General features: G+C 37.6%; 1 protein-coding gene across 1 annotated transcript in view; it reads left to right on the plus strand.

Moving 5' to 3' along the window:
* LOC107728013 (regulatory-associated protein of mTOR-like) overlaps positions 1 to 18,124 on the plus strand; it is a 319,255-nt gene that overhangs the window by 21,330 nt on the left and 279,801 nt on the right. Inside the window, exon 2 of the mRNA XM_016538066.1 lies at positions 2,521 to 2,695. Within this exon, the coding sequence (XP_016393552.1) occupies positions 2,528 to 2,695 (168 nt within the window). The 5' untranslated portion in view covers positions 2,521 to 2,527. The remainder of the gene's footprint in view (positions 1 to 2,520; positions 2,696 to 18,124) is intronic.

Here is an 18,124-nt window from a genome sequence, read left to right on the forward strand (position 1 = left end):
CCCTTCTATTGTTTAAAAACGACCCTATACAAAAATAAAAAATAGGTTTAAAATACAGGCTGTGGTTCTTAATTTCTTTTTATTAATTCACCATTTGTAAACTGATGTTTACTGTTCATTTTTTAGAAATATCAATAGCATTTGTATTAAAACTGTTCACTGAATGTAATCAAAAAAATCGAGAATCGAATCGAATCGAGAGCTTGCGAATCGAAATCGAATCGAATCGGGACATCTGAATCGATACCCAGCCCTAAATTTTGTTAAAGTGTATTTCATAAAATTGGTATAAAAAAAAGTATTGTTCAGGAACCGATGTCGAAGTCAAGTTATCGGTATTGATATTGAACATTTTTGAATGATACCCAGCCCTAAATGTCACGTTAGGTAAAGCATCGAGTTTGCCATTTCCTTGTCAGCTGCTGCAGCTAGTCAGACTGTTTCAAATATATTATTTCACAAGTGCGAGATATATTTGTTTTATTGTAATTTGTTGAGCAACCACTGGCCCTTGGTGCAGTGAGGTTTGTTCACAGTTACAACATTCATAAGTGCCGGGCTTGCTGCTTTTTATCTAAAGTACTACTAAATGAACACTATTACAGCAGCTGGGTAAGCACCGATTGTCTTTTTTCTTGTGTGTGGTGTTTCAACCAGGTCCGATGGCATAGACGTCATAACAGGGCAGTGCTGCCTTATAGAGCTCCGGTGGTTGACGTCACGCACTCTAAACTCCACCATTTTGGCAGGCAATCAGGAGAGCGCTAGAGCATTGGTATCGACAGTTGTACAACAATCATTTAAAACCATACTATTTAGACCTTACAAACCTTACTATTTCAACATGGTGGACAGCTGCTGTGCGCCAAGATGCCAGAACAGGCGCTCGCGCTGCCGCCAATTCCGTCCGTGTTTTGACTTCAGTAAATCAGTTTTGGCAAATACAAACTACGTGATTATTTTTCATGAGTCCAACATCCCGCCGTGCAAGAAAACATGCAATCTACCCGAAACGTGATCAATAAGGGAAGCTGTCTTTTATTGCAAAATAGAGAATTTTTTTTTTTTACATTTAAGTAAGCTTCTTAACCTTGTAGTCTATCTTATTCGTGAAACACAAAATGACCAATAAAAAAAGCGTCAAGCACCAAAAGCAGCCCATACTAAATCTATAAGTTATCTTTAATTAAAAAATACGCATTTTCATATATATATACTGTGTATACACATACGCGATTGTCCCATAAAGCAAAGGGGAAATAATTTTATCGTATTCCTAAGGATCCCGATAGACGACTAAAATGGTTGACTGCAATAAAACATGCTATCCAACACAAAATTTGGGATTAAACGGGTAAGATTTCATGACATTTATGATGTCTACTGTACTCACAGTGATATAGCTATGCTGGCTACAAGGACAGCTAAGGTCGATTACGTTAGCTAACAACACATTTGACTTACCCTTCCAGTGACGACATAGCAGGTTGAATATTCATAAAAAAAATTAGATTGCGTCCATTTGTACCCCTCCAGGCTTTTGTAGGCTTTTAATGAGTCTCCGGAGTAACATTAGGAGGGAAAGTTGATTAGGTACGTTAGTTGTAGATATCAGGATACTGCAGGTCAGGAAATCTATCCGTTCCTTTATTGATAGGCTACACGTTAAAAGCACCACGGGGGCATTATAGGGATCTGAGTTCATTACAGTGAACCCCTGGGACACTGGAGTTTAACAAGATCTGGAGGTCTTATGGCTATGTGTGTAATGCTAGTGATTTACTATCATAATATATGTATACTTATGTTGTTTGGCTGCAATGGTTCTGTCAAATTACATTAATTTCCTACTATGAGACAATGTGTTTGGGGCTATTGGCTCCATACGCTGAGCACCCTTCACAGTAACACGGCATAATTTAAAACATTCACCATAGCTATCTGCTATATGATGTGATGTTGAGAAACCAATATCGAAAGGGGACGTCTCCAGTTACTGATGTATCCTCGGTTCCCTGAAATGAGGGAACGAGACGTTGTGTTCATGCCGTGTTACTTCTGCTCAGGGTTTTTCATAACTTGTTTATTCATTCAGAAGTTTTTAAGGAAATAAGGTTAAGCATCAAGCAACAGGCATCATGTAGGAGGGCGTGGCTGCCATAAATTTGCACGCTTGATCTCCATTGACTAGGCAAGGCAAAAGTGTCTCATTCCATCATTTCAGGAAACTGAGGTTACATGAGTAACCGGAGACATTATAGTTTGATAGAACGTTTTTTATTGTTTAATAAATTATTTTGTACATTTGGAAAATTACTAGCTTCTCGTATAGTCTGGTGAAGCTCCAACCAATGTTAACTTTTGATAATTTTTTGTGATAATAGTTCAGAATCCGATTCAAAATAATTTTTATTAAACCACTTTAATAATGCACCACAACTCTTTGTCTCTCTACTTTCCACATTGTAGACCAGTAAATGGACGGTCATATAATTGTTTTTTTTTAATATCCTTTTTTAGATTCGTTATGAAAATGGATGCTGAGCTGCTTCACTCCCCTGTGGTTGGTCTGGCCGAGGAGGAGGAGGTGGACATGACTGACTGGAACCTTCCACTGGCCTTCATGAAGAAACGCCACACAGAGAAAATTGAGGGATCCAAAGCTTTGGCTCAGAGCTGGAGAATGAAAGACAGGGTGAGGGAGAGACTTTTAATGTTATCTTTAGTCATTTGAGCATCAGACTAATCAACTTGATTGAGCATTGATTGCTGTCTAATTTCATTGTTTATGTGTGTGTTTCTTGTTGTCTTGATTTAGTGTCATTGCCACACTGCACTAATCTTGGTAGTAATTGGTTTGACTTGCATACTTGTCACTATTTAGTGAGTGACTGACTTGCGTGGTCAGTTGATGTAGATATCCACATGTAATGAATCCTATAGTTTGTTCACAGTTAATGTGTTTATCTAATGTGGAAAGGAAACAGTGGGCATTTGTATAAATATGAGGTTCGTCAGTTTGTGTGCATGACACTTGCAGCGTAAATTTATGGAAAAAGTACTCTTGAGCTCCGCTCTTACACAACAATTCTACATTTTTCTTACCGCCCATTAAAAATTTTTTTTATGTAGGGTGGTGCTGTACTTAGACTAATTAAATGAAACGTAAAATGCACAAATAACATTAAATTACTTTTGTTTCTAAATAATAAAAATAATTGATGTCATAAAATCTCAAGATTTGATTTAATGGTCAGACAACATACCCTACGCAATGAATAAAAATCACAAACATGACACAGTTTATTAATATGTAATAATGTTTTTAAAGATTGATGAAAATAACTTGAATCCGAGGAGCTCTAAAATATTTTACTTTTTTTTTTATAAGAGACAAATGGTGGCATCCTTCAACTGAAGTCATACCACCCACGCTTTGTGTCGACAGCTCAGTTTAGAGTTGGGACGATACGCCTATCTCCCAAATCGATACTATTATGATACTTGGGTGCCGGATCTATATGTATTGTCATTTTTAAGAATTGCAATTCGATATTGCATTGCGATTTTTGGTTGTTGTTTTTTAACACTAGACCATGAGGAAAAACGTAATTATAAAAACTGTACATGGTGTATGAGTCATATTTACAAAAACAATCCATCACACAATACACTAATATTATGAATTAAAAAAAAAACTCTTTGATATAAAACAAAGTGCTACAGCACTTTAAGCTCTATTAATTCATAATAAACACTCAAACAATAACAAAGTTGTATATAACCATTTAAATTGCACATAAGGCCATTTTTATATCAACTTTTGTTTAATATAAGTTTTCTTTCTACTCCAATTTGTTGTTAAATATAAACATTTAAATGGTGGCTTGTTTTCCTGACAGATTTATTCAAACGTGTTAAATAATGAAGACTATGGAACGATTTTCCGGAAAATTTTCAAATAGAATAGCAAATTGTATTTTCAATTGCGTTTTCAATATGTGGACGCATAAAGACAACAGGATAAGTAAATATATAATGAATATGTAATAGTCAAAATGCCCCTTTCTAGTGGGGTTTTTTTTCATTTTTTTCTCAAGTTGACTGTCGAGTGTTTGGACATTGAATGGCTTTTTTGGAGTAGATGTAATGTTACATGATATTAGTGTTGCACAATATACAAGTACTAGAAAGGTATTTCGATGCCCTCCTGTTAAAAACAGTATGATTCCTCATTTTGTTAGTACCGGTACTTGATGGAATGACATTTTAAAAAGAGCCGTATTTCTTGAGTTGCGCCGATGTGTGACAGCAGAACAGTGTGTGTGCAGTGATCTGCTTCCACTCCTTGCATTTTTGTATGCGTATCTACACAGCGCTCAATTGATTTAAGTTTTTGACATGTTAAACCAACACTGTAAACCCAAAAAAGTAGTCAAAAAATGTGAGATTATCAGTTCAAAAATTTAAGTGAGCAGAACTGGCAGATATTTATTTTATGCTCATACATGGTAATTGCTCTTAACATAAAATATTTGAGTAAGCTAACTCATACAAACTAATTCAGTAAATGCTAATTAGTAGTACAATGCTTTGATTAGCATTGCAATTGCTGAATGAGTAAGGCAATATAGAACATTTAACATATATCTGTTCTCAAACTGAGCTCATGCTTCATTTGTCAGAAAACACAACATCATAAACTCTTCTAAATTTAGCATAGTAAAATATTATACATTACTATGTATAATGTATAATATGTATAATCTCCCACTTAACATGTATCTTGCACAAAAAAGGAGATCTCAGCCCAGTTTTAGTTAAATGTAGGTTTGTCTAAATTAAAATACATTCAAGTCAGATTACTTAAAATGTGTCAAAAATGTTCTAAATACCTTAAATTCTAAGGAGGAGGACATGACGTTTGGCCAAGTATGGTGTCCCATATTCAGAATTTGTGCTCTGCACACACACCCGGAGCAGTGGGCAGCCATTTTTGCTGCGGCACCCTGGGAGCAGTTTGGGGTTCGGTGACTTGCCCAAGTCGTGGTATTGAGGGTGGAAGAGAGCGCTGTATATTATTTCCCCCCACCTGCAATCCCTGCCTCTCAGACAACAAGCAATCCTGAATTATGTTCTCTTTTGCAACTTGTGCTTGAATTGTCATATACACACAAAATTGACTATAGGTCCATTTTAAGGTATGTCTAAAACCTAAACAATTGGGAGAAACTCAGATGTGTATCAGTATATTGGGTTTGCGCGTCAGATCTTAAAGTGACAGCAGCCTAATATTCTTGCTACTGTCTGTGTCAGTAATGTTAATCAAACAACAAAAGGAGGACAAAATCACTAATTCTGGGATTTATTTATTTATTTATTTTTAAAAGTTGATCACTTTCAATGGGAATCAACAGAATTAACAGGAATATATGGGAATTAATGTTAATAAAAAGGAAATTTGCAAAATTGCAGATTAGCCTATAACAGGGAACTTAAATGTAGTTGAAAAAAAAAAACATCTTGGAGCATAGTCTTGGTTAAAACAACCATATTTAATACAAATTCAGTTGAATTTCTATCAATCACATTCCTCAATTAAATGCACAGATCATTTCTATAATCTTCACTCTACAGCAGGACTATTGAAGTCACATTACTGAATTTTTTGTGTTACTACACTAAAAAATTATTTGTTGGTTTAACTTAAAGTAAGTTCCCTGGTTGCCTTAAAGGGGTCATATGACGTTGCTAAAAAGAACATTATGTTGTGTATTTGGTGTAATGCAATCTGTTTATGCGGTTTAAGGTAAAAAAAACCACATTATTTTCCACATAATGTACATTATTGTTGCTCCTCTATGCCCCGTCTTTCTGAAATGCGTCTATCTAGTGCGTTGTGATTGGCCGAATACCTCAAGCATGTGACGTAAATGTTTTAAATATAAATTTTACACAGAACTAGAGGAAGCCCAAGTTCATATTGTAGAACATAATACAGAACTTTGCACAGTCAAAACTAATTAAAACTTTTATTAAGGCATTGTGATTACTTGAATATACAGTCATACTACATTCAAAATCACAATCAAATTCAAAAACGCCCAATTGGGCGGGAACCTGCCCAATCTGGCAACTCCGTGTAAGAGACACCAAGCAAAGGGCGCTTCTATTATGGCGCAACTGTCCGAGCTTACTCACGCGAAAACTCCTCATATAATCAATAACTAACTACACAATGAATATCTTATTTACATCGTGTATGCTTTCTTTTTGTCTTGTTATAAAAGGAAGATATGTGAGCGTGTAGAACTACGTAAACTTGCGAAAACAAAAATTAGATCAGAGCGGAAGTAAAGTAAACACCTCTGATTGGCCACTACTTTCAACAGAGATGCCTGTGATTCGCTACAATACTCAATGCTGCAAAACACGTTGTAAATAAGAAACTTTTGGTTTTTCTAATTCGAAACCAAAGCGCACACACAATAACACACAGGAGCGTTTGAAAGCGGGTGACTTCGAATTTAATTGATACTACTGTCTGGAACTGTAAAAAGACCCCCCCCCACCTCCCCCAAACAATTAAAAAAACTCAGCGGATCTACACGAATCACACAAATGACCCGTTTTGAATTCAAAATGGCGAATTTCACCGAAAAGTGACAAGTTTGCATCCCTGGTACCGAAACTTGCCAAGCGGTGACGTTGGTGATGTGCACGTCTTTCCCGGTACCACCTATTCTATTGCAGCTTATATTAATACCTGCTAAACACTACATAATATGCTGCTGCTAAGTGCAACCCTAGCTAACCTTTTTCCCAGTAACCCTATTAGTAATTGGACTATTACCAGTAATTCATCTTGCAAGTAATTAAATGAAAATAAGCTGTAATTAGCAACGGTAACATTTGTTTGTGATATAATTATCCTTAAGTCAATCTTATCTCCATCATTTACCGCTGTCATGTTTCCTCTTTTCCTCCTCTTCTTGCTTTTTTCCGCTTCTGGCTGCCAGACGGATAAGTCACCGACGCATCACGAGGAAAAAGCAAGCACATCCAGCGTAACGAGAGAGGGGGTCCCCTAGGGGGGATGCAGATATATTGCTCCATGTTATATTAATAATGACATTTCTGATTGTTCAAATGGTCAGACTTTACCATACTTTGATGCCGTGTCCCGGTGTGACGAGACAAAGCCAATAAAACCCATTACAAACGAGGCATTTGTAGCATCCAGTGGGGACATAATTACTGATTATAATGACTTATACTGTCTTTTTACAATTGCCTGCCGTGCCTGCCCTATTGCTACGCCTCTGCCTAGACGTTAGAACGTTAAATGCAAATGATCACACAGGCACCTCCAAGTTAACTGTCATTGCGCTACTATTCAGCTTCCACACGCCGCACAAACACTTGAATATCGCACATTTTTCTAGGTTAACATTAAAGCGAGCAGCCATGTAATGATACTACTACTTACATGTTTCAGATGATTAGCCACATTTGAGGTCGATGAACAAAGTAAACATTTGCATGTCCTGACTGATGTACTGTAATTACCACACAGACCAGCTGTTAATAATCTCTCTGTAACAGACTACGTGACTTCACCACTTTCTGTGATTTTTTTTCCCCCTGAGCGACTAATAAAATTTTGATCAACTAAGCCTGCTCTCTTCGACTATTAGGGAGCAGCCCTATATACAATGCATCACTACTGTCAAGAAAAGACAAATGCCTTTCTCTTTTGATATGGATTTATCTTTTGTTGTTGTTTTGTCTTTGGGATTTACTTTGAACAAGTAGGCTTTTAATAAAATCTCTCTCATAGTTTGACACTTTTTGAACATTTGTTCTAATTAAATATTTACACCTTAATCTATATTATTGAATAGCAAACCTTGATAAAATCTATAATGGACAAATGGTCCATTATGCTAGCTATTGGTAGTCAACCCAGTGAAAAAAGGCCTTATAACTCCAAATAATCTTGTGCACTAATTTAAAATAAATAAATACATTTTACCATTGATCTAGAATATTTTGCCTTGAAGGGAGAATTCAAAAGGTTCTATAATGTGTGTGGTGACAGCTTACATTTGTTCTTTTGAAAAAGTTGTCAGGTCTTTTATGAGACTATTTTGAAAGTTTCCCTGTCTTAAAGGTCCCCTGAAATGCTTAGAAACACGCAGCGTTACTCTGTGTTGATGTCATTTTAACTGAAACAGGAAGACAGGGCGGGACATATCAAGCAGCCCCGCCCCTTTTTAAAATAGCCAATAGTGGTCGTTTATATCACAGCTTAGGCTAGAGCTGTTCAGAGCCATTGAGCTCCGTAAAGCCGCATTTGACAGGGTATGCCAGCCACAATCTCTTCCATATTGTTATAAAATATAGTGTTCTGTGTAGAATTCAAATAGCTCCAATACATTTTGTGGTCTGCGCCGACTCGCGCATGTGATCCGCTCCGTCCTATCGTGTCTCTCTACCGGAGCAACTAACACCCAAAAAACTTTAATTTGATTTCATGGGGACTTTAAGTCTATAATGTGTCACATTTTAGATGTTGGAGCTGAAGCACAATTCTACTTCACTGAATGCTGAACTGCCATTGGATATGCACCCTTTTGGTGCGACAATCCAATTAAGAAAAATGCTTACAAATTGTAGGCTTCAAATTCTCTTTTTTAAAGCAGGCTGAATAAAACCATTAATGAGACATTAAAAACAAAAACCAGATGAGTTATGTCCACTTTATTTTGCGAGGAGAAAGGAAGCAATTTTCTGTGAATGTGCAAGACATCTGATTCATTAGTCACTACAGGTAAATAACTACAAGAATAACAAAGGGTAGTAAACTGTAAAGTAAACTGTAAAACACTTTTTTCACAAACCAGCGTATTTATATTATGATTATTTATATTATAACATTAAAATAACATCGTACATTTTCCAGTTTGCATTGTCAAACAACATTACAGACTGTTTTTGTACAGCTAAAATAACTGGAAACGCATAACTGAAAGCCTTTCAGATTCAAGTTATTAATGTCTGCACCTACTCTAACATTAAAAGTAAGGTGAATAAATACAAAATATAGGCTACAAAATGCATAGGTTACTTGGACAGGTAATGATTGTCTGGTGCATATCACGAAAGCAATTGCTGTAAATCAGGCTTGTTGGGTTGGACATAGATATTAAGGCCACTATAGTGAGTTAAATCATCACCACCGGTCCTTTTTTTTTTTTTAGACAGAGACATTAGGATAGTGATTAGTTTGACAGGCGTGTTTGGTCACGTATAGACTAAAGTTTCAAGACTGACAACTGCATTTAAATATGGGTGTGAATCCCCTAAATTACAGTTTTGTGTGTACGGAGCAGAACTTACTCTCAAAACTGTGATGAATCAACCCTCTACATTGCGAGTAAATCACTCGCATATGCGACTAAATCTTCACTCTGGCGACTAAATGATGTCTAATATTAGCCAATTGCTAATAAATTCTCAGATTTTACTCGCCAGTGTGTGAGTTGGAGGCTAAGTATAAGTTTAGCTCAGATATATTTTCACTCGCCGAACACTCTCTGACTGAGCGCATCAGAGTTTCACTCTCCGCCAAGCGATCTGTGCTGTTTGCTGTCAAAATAAGAGTTCCTTTGGAATTCTTCCGCTTTCAAGAACTACTGCTTTCTCCGGTAGTGGGCGGAACTAATGCGCAAACGGCAATCTCATTGGCTGGCGCTCTGACTGACTGATGTTAAGAGTGTACTTTCAGATGTGTGTATATGTGTGTATGTTTATGTATATGTATGCGTATGTGTGTATATGTATGTGTGTGTGTGTGTGTATGTGTGTGTGTATATGTGTATGTGTATGTATATGTGTATGTGTGTGTGTGTGTATGTGTGTGTGTGTATATATGTGTATATGTGTGTGTGTGTGTATGTATATGTTTGTATGTACCGGTATATGTGTGTGTGTGTGTGTGTGTGTATATGTGTGTATATATGTATATGTGTATGTATATATTTATCAGTCTGGAGAGTAAACAAAAAAATTTACTAGCCAATGGCGATTCAATTGCCAAGGTGTTCGTAGAGGGCTGTGAATGACACCAATATTACCATATCTGATTAAACCTGTAAGTCCAGTTTCATCCATGTGTTTATGGGTCTCTCAACACCCCACTTAGACACCATAAATAATGTGCAGGGTCGAGGGAAAACAGGACAATGCTGTATGTCATTATTTATACCAAGTCCAATGCATCTCAGCTATTACAAATGGTTTACTTATAGTTGTCCTTGTTTACTAATTTATAATTTTGAATTTTGTAGTAAATATGTTATATTTTACGAATGCGTTGACATATCATTACGAAACTTGGTATGGGTCATCAGCACGGTGCCCTGAAGGAGCCTGAGAAGTTTCGAGCCAGCAGCACCTAGTGGTAAAATCAAATATTCACATGCTTATAACTTTGGGTGTGGTCGACTTATTTTCACGCGAGTCACCTTTTTAGACTCCTGATTCTTTGCCGAGCCCAGCGATACCAAACATGCCAGGTTTTGCCTTAAGGTTTGTGCAACATTGTATTTTAGCGCTTAAAAAAACATTTGCCAATACCTTAGAAACTGTTACTCCTATCGACACGAAACCACCACAGGAAATTCGAAAACATAGCATGCCGGCTATATGCTAATGCCCAATTGCCAAAATTATGATTGTAAGTGGCAAAAAAATGCAAACAAAGTCGGCAATCAGTTATTTGTTCTGTTCTCATATATAAAAATGTCAATAACTCCCAAATAAAATGAGATATTTTCACCAGATTTGACACACATATGTATGGGCACACTCTAAGGACACATACAAAATTTGGTGGGATTGTGCCTCTTGGTGGCGCTATAATTGAACAAAACATGAAATTGCCATTGACCACAATAGAGTATTATGATATAAAATGCTATATTTCAGGAATGCATTGGTGTACCATTACAAAACTTTGTATGTACCATCGAGACCATGATTTGAAAGTACTCAAATAGTTTTGTGACAGTGTCACCTTGTGGTCAAAAGTTATAATGAAATTTCAAATAAATGCTAATAGCTTTCTGTGAATTTTGCCTATTGTATTGAGACTGGTATGAATAGATTCCTTGGGTCATGCTGAGAACAGTGTTGCCATAGTCAGCCAAACTTCCTGTCCATCATTTTCAGTTTTCTTTAAAAACCAACTTTTTCAAACTCCTCCTAGTTTGTCCGATTTTCACCAAATTCGAATCATATCATCTTCAGACCAAATGTCAAAATGTCATGGATTTCGTATCGATAGACGAAACCGTTTTCGTACAGCACTACAAATTTGAGGCACGGTGCCAAAATGACTCTGAGGCTGTATCTCTGCAAAACTTTGACATAATGACAACAAACTTTGTGTGTGCCATTGTCACCTCACACAGAACACACCAAAATGATTTGATTACAGTGCCACCTGTTGGTCAAAAGTGATAAGCCATTTAATCATATTACTACAGGTTGTATTTTTGATTTTTCAGCCATTTCAATTACAATCATCCTAAAATTGCTTTTATTACTCACTGTTGCATTTGGTCTGAAATGCTTAGCTCCTCATTTTGCCTTTGGAGTGCTTGGCCCCGTAATTGCTGCTTGCAGCTATATTTATTATTATTATTATTATTATTATTATTATTATTATTTACTCTTACAGTTACGTTTTTATTATTATTTACTCTTACAGTTACGTGATTAGTTTCTGGTCTCAAATTGTATTTCAAATTTATTTCTTACAGTTTATAAATGTGTGAATTTCTGTCATGATGGTTCTTTTCCTGTGGTAATAAAGGTAATAAGAGTTGGTTATGCTTTAAATTTTCGAAAGATGAACTAATCAATTCTCTTTCCAGCTCAGTCTGCATTGGTTAAGCTTATGGGGCTGTCACGTGATGAACGAACGACTCGAAAACCCAAAGACTCGAAACAGGTTTACTAATTCCAGTACAGAACCTACAGGATGTTGCGCATGCGCGACTGAACGAATCACTCCCCGAGACAACTCGTTCTTCCCGAGTCACATTAAAGTGAACGAATGAACGAATCGTTCAAGAACGACCCATCACTATTGTGTACGTATGTGTGGGGATTTCAAAATAAGGGCGAGGTCCAGGCCCGGTTCTACGGGGGTGCTAGAGGGTGCTAAGAAACTAAACGAAATCAAAAGCACCCTCAGTTAAAGCTGTATTAATGGCATTTTATTGTGGATTTGGCAAACTATCCAGTGCGTTATGGTTTGCGCTCTGGAGATCGATTTCTATTTCAACGTGTTTTTGCAGCATTGAGCAATGTAGCCGATCACAGACATACCTGTTGATTTCTTGAATCAGAGGCGTTTAAATTAGAATCCATTCACCGCTCAAATCGCCAGAGTTTTTCTTCAGGTATTGTGTTCAGCATGAATCATCTCATTATATCAAAGTGTTGATGCGATGCAAATAAGAGATTTGTTGTGCAGCGTAGATAACTTTATTGATAATAATGTATCTTTGTGAGATTGCGATGAACTAAGATGAGTGACAGCATTTTAGTGATTATGAACGGAGCACTCTTTGTGCCATAGCAACAGACACCGCTAATATAAATATATATATATATATATATATATATACTGTATGTATATTAGGGCTGTCAGTCGATTAACATTTTTATAAATTATATAAATTATAAATAAATTTGACTGTGAAAATACCCACAAAAGATTATTTAAAGATATTTTTGTTAAATGAGAAAGTATCAAGTAGACATTACAAATTGTAGCTTTACAGAATTAACATTTTTTGGGTGAACTATCCCTTTAATGTTTTTATTATTATTATTATTGTTAATATTATTATTATTATTAATTAAATTATACTCTAAATAAGAAACTAAATCTGCCAGCAGGTGGCGGTAAATGTCTTCAGTCGATTCGTTCAAACGGCTGATTCATTCAGAAACTAAACACTAGAGGTCTGCCCGGGACTGTTTTTTTAGTCCCTCTCCCGCAAGGTTATATTCTGCACCCACCCGCTCCCGCTATATATTCACTCTTTGTTCACCCGCTGTCCGCTTAGAATTTCACAGAGAAAAAAAAAAGAAAAAGTAGGTTGTACAGAAATAGCCTATTAGCTATTTTTATTCGTCTCGTCAAAATACTAAATTCATTTAACATTTTGCTGTACACAGTAGAAAAAGTGTTGCAGAGAAAAATAAATAAATAGGCTACGACATCTGTCATTTAAAATTATAGGCTAAGCAAAATATAAACAAAACTGAGTTGAACGTCCTTCAAGGACAGCGTAGCCACATTTTGCTCCATCCTTATTTCTGCACTGTCACTCACTGACAACTTGCCTGTTCTGTCTGAGGACCGTATTTACCACCAGTAGGCTACAGCCTACTCTGAGCATCGTTATTCACATGCTGCGCACAGACCTTGCAAATAAAATGCGTGACTCAGAAAGCGCTGGTTCATGCATACAGCGCGTGCATAACAGTCCGAGTGTAGTACCGGTGGTCAATAAGAATAAAGGGCAGATATGCTGTTCTGAAAGGACGTCGGGGACGGGATATTGTTAGACCGCCCGCTCCCGTTTAAATTACACCAGAGTGACCGACCGCTACCGCGTTTTATTCGGGAATTTAATCCCGCGTCACAAGAAATCTGGTCGGGTCCTGTGGTTCCTGCGGAAATGCAGACCTCTGCTAAACACCGCTCTGTTGCTTGGAGACACGCAACAATTCTGCTGTGGCTTTAAAGGTGATATATTCTAATAGGCTATATTCTTTGCCAAATTGAGCAAAAACACATAATATTGTGTTTAAAATATAACACAATATCAACTTCTTACTGAACTGTTGTATAAAATCGCATTTAAACTCGTGATATTCGGGTCAAAAACAGTACCCTCACTATTTTATAAAGTACCCTTAGTGATTTGGTTCTGGAGCCGGGCCTGGCGAGGTCCTGTTGGGCGTGTTTGTTTTGGTGCTTTCAAATATCAACATCATTTGGCAGAAATCGCTTAGTGCACCTTTAACCAACGCGCTTGCGTTTAAATCCGGCTACCCCGCCTCTCTCTGTTGCTCTGTGTACCTGGCCTGTACCACTACAAACGCTATCTTCGGAGCGTGTGTCCAGTGCCAATCCTAGACATCTGGGGTCCCTACGCAAAACTGTGTCGGCGGGGGCGTGGGGGATTTGTCCGCATTTGTCCGTGTTTCACTCCGTCTCAAATCGCGCTCGCGGAAAGTGCTTGAGAAACAGTGTCTCTTCCGCGGCTCGGTATGCTTTCAACTTGGTTTTTTTGTCTCGAGCAAGACATTCACATTACATGATTTGACTTTACGTAGAAAGGGCGACAGCGCACCACATTAAAATAAATGATCATTCATGTTTTCATAACCGCTGGCCAGATTCAAAAATGAAACTAAAATTAAATCATCTTTGAGAGCAAGGGGGCCCCCTGGTGTTTCGGGGGCCCTACACAGCTTACATATTGTGTGTATAGGGAGGATCGGCTCTGCGTGTGTCCCCCTTCCTTTTTTCACATGTTTTTTTTTTCCTTTTTATAATGCAGTTGCCAGCTGTCAGTCTGGGGCTGCCCACTTCTGCATGTGTGAGGAGTCGAATGCCATGACAGCGTATCACATAAAATCAGTAACTGTTCGCAATTAAATCCGTTTCCTACCTTTTCTTGTAACTCGATAAAAAACCATTGCAATGAACGTCATCGAAGATGTTTAATTCACAATCATTCTGAGCATTACTCCTGCTGGCGTTCACATCAATCCACAAGTCGTTCTTATAGGTTAAGCTATTTTCATTCAGTTCGATGTAAAAACAATAGGCTAAGTATGTCTTGCATCCTTTAATGTTAACGTAGAAAGGGCGACAGCGCACCACATTAAAATAAATGATCATTCATGTTTTCATAACCGCTGGCCAGATTCAAAAATGAAACTAAAATTAAATCATCTTTGAGAGCAAGGGGGCCCCCTGGTGTTTCGGGGGCCCTACACAGCTTACATATTGTGTGTATAGGGAGGATCGGCTCTGCGTGTGTCCCCCTTCCTTTTTTCACATGTTTTTTTTTTCCTTTTTATAATGCAGTTGCCAGCTGTCAGTCTGGGGCTGCCCACTTCTGCATGTGTGAGGAGTCGAATGCCATGACAGCGTATCACATAAAATCAGTAACTGTTCGCAATTAAATCCGTTTCCTACCTTTTCTTGTAACTCGATAAAAAACCATTGCAATGAACGTCATCGAAGATGTTTAATTCACAATCATTCTGAGCATTACTCCTGCTGGCGTTCACATCAATCCACAAGTCGTTCTTATAGGTTAAGCTATTTTCATTCAGTTCGATGTAAAAACAATAGGCTAAGTATGTCTTGCATCCTTTAATGTTAGCGAACATTGCAAATAAATTGGTTGCAAAACGGTATCCACTCACGTTTAACGTTTTGTCTGGTTGTTACGGTCAGAAAAAAAATTTAATCACATTACTATATGTTATAGCCTAGCCAATGATCACTAGATTTTATATACTGTAGATGTTACTATAATGGAAAATGGTGATCAGCACCCAAATATTGTAAATAATGTGGAAGTTACTGCCTTTTTCCTTGGCGTGACTGAAGTGCAAAAAGTGAGATGTCACGCCAAGGACATTAACACCAGATATATGAAGTCAAAGCAAACAGGTTTCCAGAAGCAGCAACAACTTTTGAGCATATACAGCTCCCTTAAGGAGTTTAGTTTAAATAGTTGTATTAGTAGAAGGTATTCTTTCTGGCCCTATAAGAGGAGAATCATCAGGGCTGGACTGGTGCTAAAATTCAGCCCATCTGGCCCACACAGTCCCCCATAAATGTTTTGCTGGGGTTAGGGCAATTGGAATAAATTATTTATTAATAAATAACGGACGAAAACAAATTATATTTTTGAATACTTAAAATGCATTCAACAATATTAATATTCCATTATATTGCAGGCTCTTAATTATTGAATTAATATTTATATTCATATTAGAACTATTAAATTGTCCTTTGTGGTTGCCCTAATGAAAAGCTAATTATTGAATCCAGAGGTAACTATTGAATAGTAAACCTTTATAAAATTGACTTATTGCCTTTATTTGAACCAATTTTATAGGCTATAAGTATCCTATTACAATCTTCGTGACATTATTAATAAATATCATTAACCGTATTTCTACAGTGTAAGTAAATGCTTGTTAAATAGCCTAGGTGTGGTGCTGTGGATTAAATTGCTTATTTACAGTTTTGTACAGTTTACCTCTACACTTCAGTTTACATGGTCGGTGCTATTCAATCTGGTTTCCGCTAGCTTCACCACAGAGACTTTACTGTTCAAATATAAGTGTCGTGTGTTGAATTCAAATGGGCAAGCGCTGCTTATTATCACTTCAATAGAGCGGCGAAAGTGTCGAGCTACAGTCGCTGGTGGGAGACACTGGTCCGGTGTGGTCCAGCTGTTCTCTTGCGCTGCGCGGTTTAATCAGGTAACTTAGTGCCGTTTCATCACTTGGCTTTTAGTGTTTGTTTCCCGTGCACTACAGTAAAGCCGAGGCAATTAAAAGATACTCACAACTCTAGTGTAAACGAGTACAAATACATTTTTTATCGCTCATATCTTTTGGACTGAAATAGCGCAGACACTAATAGGGCCCCCTCAATCCGCGGGCCCTGTGGCTTCAGCCCCGCCTAGCCCTTATGTTAATCCGGCCCTGCCTACAATAACTTCAAAATAGCTGTAAAAATCAAGTTTGAGATCATTTTCATTAAAACATCTAATTGTCAGATTTCCAGTGTCCTACCCATAATTAATTTTTCTGGACAAATAAAAATCTTTAAAGCCATTTTTCTAAGTTTCACAGTCGAGGTTGCCGCTTGGTGTAGACAGACTTTCGGTACATTCACACGGGGAATCGGCGTCGACGCTTGATGGAGGGTGTTTCTGAAGCTTGGTGCTGACGCGACCGTCATAGTGACAACAGCCAATCACATTAGTTTTCTGGTGTTACATAAACGCGATTGGTAGGGATGTAACGATTCACTCAACTCACGATTTGATTCGATTCACGATTCGATTCAGTCACATATTTGAATCGATTTTCAACCGGCTCGCGGTTAATCGTTACATCCCTAGCGATTGGCTAGCGTCTGCACCAGGGTATTTGCATAAGGCGATCTGATTGGCTGACGCCTGCATTGGCGCTTGAAAAGTTTTAAACTTTTGCCGCAAGCAATGGACCCGACGCGACGCAACGGACCCACAATTCATTTTGGCAACACTTGACGTCACTCCATTCAAAGTAAATGAGAGGCGTTGACACAGATGCCCCGCGTGAATGGGGCGTTTAGCTGTTGCGGCGCGGCGCGACACGACAACTGTCTCGTCCGGTGTAGACACAATCAGTGGTCGAATTGTAAAAAAAATTTCAGTGGGGATGGTTTGGTCAATTTCTTTTTTGGGGGTGGGGGGGTATGTGGGTCCTGTAGCTAATTTTACATAATGATTGCAAAATTTGTCTAATTTTTTAAAAGGTTTTTATTTAATGAAAAATGATCTATTATTTATAAGCTTTTTTTTCCTTCTTGGGCCTGAAATGGAGGAATTTTGGTCAATATTGATAATTAAATAATATTTTACTAAATGTGCTTTTGTGCTGAAACCTTGACTGGTTTAGGCCTATCATGGATAAATAATGATGACAATAAAACCACCAGTAGGTGGCAGCAAGCCCTTGTTTTGATAAAGGATTTATTGAATCATTCAAATCAAACGACTCGTTCAAAACGGCTGATTCAATTAGAAACATAACAAGCCTGCGTCCCAATGTGCATAATATCCATCCTAAATTCTATGTGATATTAGTCATTTTCAATACTATTTAGGGCAGACAGGCTGGATAGTGTATGCACATTGGGACGCAGGGAAAGTGTCCATCTGAATGGGCCGTTGAATCACTGGCTCACTTGATTCGTTCAAAAACTGATTCATTCAAGGAACGAAACACCGTGTTA

This window comes from Sinocyclocheilus rhinocerous, unplaced genomic scaffold (assembly GCF_001515625.1).
Source record: "Sinocyclocheilus rhinocerous isolate Xijiao unplaced genomic scaffold, SAMN03320098_v1.1 scaffold998, whole genome shotgun sequence".
NCBI lineage: Eukaryota > Metazoa > Chordata > Actinopteri > Cypriniformes > Cyprinidae > Sinocyclocheilus > Sinocyclocheilus rhinocerous.